The sequence below is a fragment of the Crocuta crocuta genome, unplaced genomic scaffold (genome assembly GCF_008692635.1).
Source record: "Crocuta crocuta isolate KB4526 unplaced genomic scaffold, BGI_CrCroc_1.0 scaffold13, whole genome shotgun sequence".
NCBI classification, from domain to species: Eukaryota; Metazoa; Chordata; class Mammalia; order Carnivora; family Hyaenidae; genus Crocuta; species Crocuta crocuta.
In genome coordinates, this window is record NW_027530007.1 from 7,120,163 (window position 1) to 7,125,682 (window position 5,520).

Below are 5,520 nucleotides of genomic sequence, written 5' to 3' on the forward strand. Positions count from 1 at the left end.
GCTCTGGGGTGTAGGGGCTGGCCGGGGCCGCGCGGCTGCTCATCTGGTCCATGGCGCTGCTCAGCAGACTGAACTGGGGCTAACGTGGGAAGGGGAGGGAGGGGGCACAGTCAGGCTGCAGAGTGGAAGCGCGCGGCCAGAGGTGTCCTGTTACAGGAGCCTTAAAGGGCCAGCAGCTCAGTCATCCCAAATATTTCCCCGTCACCCCCCCAACCCGGCAGGTCACTGCTTGTGTTGGGATAAACTGACATATTCACCTCGCCTCCCCCCTCCATCGGCTCCGGGTGCCAGGGTTTTCGGGGCTCCGCCAAGCACACCTGGGGGCAGCCGCAGGTGGGGGGGCTCCGGGCCCCCCCGGCCCCCTCCCGGCCCAGCAGGCTCAGGGGACATCCTCACGTCCCACCCTGTGTTACAGCCAGAAGTGGGGAGACCCCGGGCCCAGGCAGCCAGACAGTGGGAGAGACGGGCCGGGGCAGAGGGTGGCCCCAGCCTGTGGGGCCCAGAGTCCCCTCCGGCTGGTCCATATCTTAACCCTGATCCTAACCCTAATCCTAACCTGGGCCCAGGGAGCCCTGCCCCTCCCCCAGGGCCACACACACACACACACACACACACACACACACGGGAGGGACAGGGACTCTAAGCTGCACTGTGTGTGCACCCCCGGCTCACCCTGTTGGGGTCCCGGGAACCCAGTCCAGCCCAGTCCAGGACGGATCACATTCCTCCCGGAGGGCCGGCAAGGAAGCCCCCTTCCCCAGTCTGGAGGCTTCAGGCAGGAGGTGGATTGGGAGGGCAAAGAGCAGCTGATGTCGGCCAGAAGGGCTCCTAACTGCAAACACTCTGTGTGCCACGATGGCGACAAGGGTTATTTTAATCCTCTCTATGAGCCCAAGGTGCGAGCTGCTATTATCCCGTTTCACAGATGAGGACACCGAGGCACGTAGAGGAGACCGACCTGCCTGGGGTGAGGCAGTGGCCCTGAGAACGCAGGACACGGGTGGGGATGGTGTGAACTGTGGGGAGAGGGCCTGGGGCCCCCCTGGGGAGCAGAGACAGGCCAGCAGCAAGAGCAGGGTAGCCTGCCTTCACCAAATTGCAAAGCGCAGGGGCGCATCCCTCAGGGTTCCATCAGGAGGGGGTGTTCATAACCCAGAGCCCCCTCCACTCAGCGTCCTTCTGGAGGGCACACGTTCCCCATCCTCCAAGGGCCGACGGAGCACAGGGAGGTGACGTGCCCACGGCTTCGTGCCTCCTTCGTGCCCAGGATGCTCCAGCCCCCAGGGGACAGTCACCTGAGGCCTGGCTGAAGCTGCCACCGGAAGGACCCTTTGGGTGGGCCTCAGGCTTTTCTGCCGGGACCTCTCTGGGGCAGCGGGACAGGGGACCCCTGCAGGGCACCGCGGAGACTTCCTTCCTGCACAGCCTTCCCGGTTCTGGGCCCTCACCTGTCACTGGGGACGCCCCAGCACCCACCGACACAAACGGATGAGCAAACTGCAGGGTCCATACGAGGGAACGGTATGACTCGACCATCACAGAGTCCGACGCGCTACAGGGAACACTACCGGCGAGGGAACGAAGCTGCAGGCGCGAGCATGCTGTGGGGTCCCGAGGACGGCCACGTCCCGCCAGATGCAGGGCAGCGGCCGCCAGGGGCTGGGTGGGGCTGGGGCAGAGGCTAAGGGGTACCTGGTTCCCTTTGGAGGTGATTGAAAGGTTCTAAAACTCACCTTGGGGGGCACACGCAGCTGTGAACACACTCAAACACACTAAGCCGCACACTGAAATGGGTGAACTGTGTGTCAGGTAAAGCATAACTCAGTAAGGCTATTTAAGACACAGCAGCAACCGCAGGCTCCTTCCCTCCCCTGGCCCAGCCGGGTTGGGGGACGGAGAGCGGGGAGAATGAGCACCCCTGCTCCACCGGGCGCCTGCCGTGCGCCCTCACAGCCGAGGCAGCTGCTGCGGGTGTGGGTGCCCTGACTCCACACACTCGGTCACGAGAAAAACATAAGAGGAAGAATCTAGCTCGCGGTGTCGCACTCAGCACGCGCAGAAACGGGCATTGTTTCTGAGAAGGAAGATAAATTAGTAAGTGACTCCCACGGGTTACTTTTCACTGTTTCTCCACACGGTTACTGGCATCACACGTGCAGCCCGCACCCCATCCGTTCCCGGCCGTGCGGACCCGGAGGGCCCAGGCCGCCAGGGGCTCGAGGCACCCCTGCGGCTGCCATCTTCCCAGGCTCACTGCACTGCCGTCAGCACCCCTGCCCTGTCGGGGTACCGCGGGCTCTCATTGCAGAGCGCTCCTCGAGAGGCCTGCTGGGCGAGTGAGTGAGGGAGGGAGGGACAGAGTGTGGGTACATCAGTGAAAATGAATGAATGAATGACGGAGCATGGGTGTGTGAGTGAAAATGAATGAATGAATGACAGGCGTGGGTGTGTGAGTGAGTGAATGAATGACGGAACGTAGGTGTGCCAGGCAGCAGGATGTCTCCCCAGGGATTGAGGGCCCCCCCACTCAAGGAGGCTGAGAGCCGGGGAGGAGGGGTGTCCTGGTAGGGAAGGTGGGGTCCCAGCCTGCCCCCCCAGGCTCCGTGACCTCTCTCTTCCCCTCCAGGTGGCCTTGGGGAGCATCTGCCCTGCGGAGCCTTCCTTGAGGAGCACAGCCCAACCCCCCAACCTGGGTGCAGTCTGTGCCCCCTCCCGGCTCCATCCCCGCCGGGACGGCCCAGGCCAGCGGGGCAAAGGGCCCCCCGCCCCCTGCTCCCAGAAATGAGAGGCAGCCCCACGACACAACAGCGTTGTTCAGATTTTAACTTGTCCACATTCTTTACAGATCTGAGGCGGGTGCCAGGGAATTACTCACTGAACCAAAAGAGCAAGGCTGATAGCATCTGCGCCCAGCAGCCACACGGGGCAGGGGGTGTGGGAGCCCGTGTGCACGAAGGGAGTGCTCTGCACGTGCCGACACCGCCAGCGAACACCGACAACACCCAGCGGGCGCCCCAGACCCCAGACAGGCTCCCTCCTCCGCCCACGGAGCCGGCCAGTGGCCCCCATGCACGCTCCGTGGCTCTGTGGCATTTTGCGGTCCAGGTGCCTGGAGGGCGCCCCTCCTCCCCAGGAGAGCGTGGGGCCAGGGCTCCCTGCTGCTGCCCCTCCCCCGGCTCCCCAGGGACACCTCCATCCCCAGGAAACGCAGAGGGCGGAGGCGTCCCGCCCATTTGCTTCGCTGCAGGGAACCCGCTGCTTAGGAAGTGGGCGGCTCTAGCTCCCTCCCTTTGCCTTCCTTCCAGGTCGGATGGGCGCGCGGCACTGCGGGGACCAGCCCCGTCCCGACCTCGCTGCCCGAACCGGGCCAGCACAGCCACACGCACAGGAGCCGGGGTGCCCTCCGTGCGGACCGGAGGCCTCTGGCAGCGGAGGCCAGACCCCTGGTGGCACGAGGAACCCCGGGCAAAACCAGGACTTTTTTGGTTTGTTTGCTTTCAAGCAGAACTCCCAAGAAAGCGGGCTGATTAGGACATGCCCAGCCCGGGGCAGCCCGCGTGTGCCTACATGTGCGTGCAGGGCTCCTGGGCCCGACCCAAGCAGGGCTGCGGGCGGGCGGGCTCCCCTCCTGGTCCCGCGGAGGATGCAGCGGGGCTCCGGGAGGGGCCGGGGCCGGGAGAGCACCTCTCCCCCCAGATCCCCCGTGTGCCGCGCTGGACCCCGGCGGGAGGGCTGGGGGCTCCTCCCAGCAGGCCACACAGGCCCCCCAACACAGGCTCTGTCCCTCTGCTCCACAAACATGTTTCCTGGCGCCCTCTGCTGACAGTGGGCAGGGGCAGGGAGGGGGACCTGCCCCGCGGGCGCACCAGGGTGTCCGTCCCTCCGCCTCTGCGGGGTCCAGGCTGCCCCAGGGTCGGCACCTCTGGGGCCAGAATCCCGCGGTGGCCCATTTCTGCTCAGGCGAGGGCACACATAGGCCTCGGGGCCGCACGCCCGTGTTGTGCTCACGTGCAGGGCCCCGAGACGCGCGCAGGGGAGGGGTAAGGGGCTTAGACCTCGGGCGGCAGCCTGAGGGACGACGCTCCCGGTGGGAGGCCCCGCCTCCGGGATGGAGGTCCTGAACTGGGTCTGTGTCTGGCCCTCTGCTGGGAAGGGAGCTCATCTCTGGCAACGGGGAAGGGGGTCCCGCCCCAGGAGCAGTTGGGAGAGGACAGAGGGAGCCACTCTGAGGGGGGGGGGTCCCAGCCTCCAGCCTAGGGGCCTCCCCTCCTCGGCAGACCCTCTGGGGGCTGTCCCAGCACAGAGCAGCAGCAGGGGACAGGGAGCAGGGATGGCTGTGCTGCCCTCACACAGGGGGACCCCACTCTGGCCAGGGTCTCAGGTTTCAGCCCCACCCCCCCCCAGGGGAAAGCAAAGAATAGGGGCTGAGTGGGGGTCCAGAGGCCCCACCTCCCCAGGCACCCGCCCCCCCCAGGCAGCAGAGGGTTCAGCCTGCCCCCTGGTCCGCCCACCTGCGCTCGGCCCGGCCCCCCAGCCCCTGCGCCGCCCAAGCCCCCAGGGCCGGGGGCCACCATAGGTGGTCCCGAGGTGCTGCCTGGGCTGGTGGCCCCAGACGCTGGGCCCTCCCGGCCATCCCACCCCCCTCCCTAACGTGCCAGGTCCAGGATTAGTGCCGCCCACAAGGACGGTGTCCCCGGGCGAGAGCAGAGGCGCAGGAGGGACCACTCAGGTCCAGCAGGGCTCTGAGGTCGGCAGACCCGGGGGCGAGGCCCCGGGCCCCCCATGGGACCAGCCGGGCCTCCGCCTCCCTCGGCCTCAGCTTTCCATCTACAAGGCAGGGGTGAAGCCATCATGGGACAGCTGTCGGGATCCGGAGGGTCCAGGAAGGCTATAACGTGTGACTGCGCATGAGGAGGAACGGCCCCCGCCCAGGGGCTCCCGGGAGCCAGGGCGCCCGCCGTGCTCACACACTCCTCTCCCTCCTCCGCACAAAGGCAAGGGCTGCCAATGAGGAAGCAAGCGGGGCCAGCCCCAGACCCTCCGCACTCACTGTGAGGACCGGGCGAGCACCAGGCGCAGAGGTGGGGTGAGCGGGGAGGGCCCCGCGCCCCCAGAGAGGCCGTCTCACCATCCTGCCGTGCCCCCCGCTCAGACACTCACAGACAGACCCAGCACACCCGCTCCTGCCCTGGGCGCTCTTTGGGGTCAAAGGCAGCTCCTCCGGGAGCAGCCGGTGGGTGGGAGTGGCCACAACGCATGGGGACAGTCCCCGGGGCCAGGCCACCTCTCTGCACCCTCCCCTGCCTGGTCTCCCTGTCCTGACTGGCCAGAGTTCTCCGGAAACAGGGCTCCTCTGGCTCCCCCTGAGGCTGGTCCTTTCGCTGTGAGCTGGGTTTGGCACTTTGAGAAGATTCTTATTTTATGTGTGTTTATCTATTTACAGCCGGTAAACCATCTCAAATGAGTTTTTTGGGGCATAGACGGAAAACAAATTGTTTTTAAGTTTGTGAGTTGGTTCCC

General features: G+C 66.1%; 1 protein-coding gene across 1 annotated transcript in view; it reads right to left on the minus strand.

Moving 5' to 3' along the window:
* The window catches only part of TP73 (tumor protein p73), a 45,284-nt gene that overhangs the window by 17,609 nt on the left and 22,155 nt on the right, over positions 1 to 5,520 (minus strand). Inside the window, 1 exon segment of the mRNA XM_077763888.1 lies at positions 1 to 79. This exon segment is cut by the window's left edge and continues 14 nt beyond it. Within this exon segment, the coding sequence (XP_077620014.1) occupies positions 1 to 79 (79 nt within the window).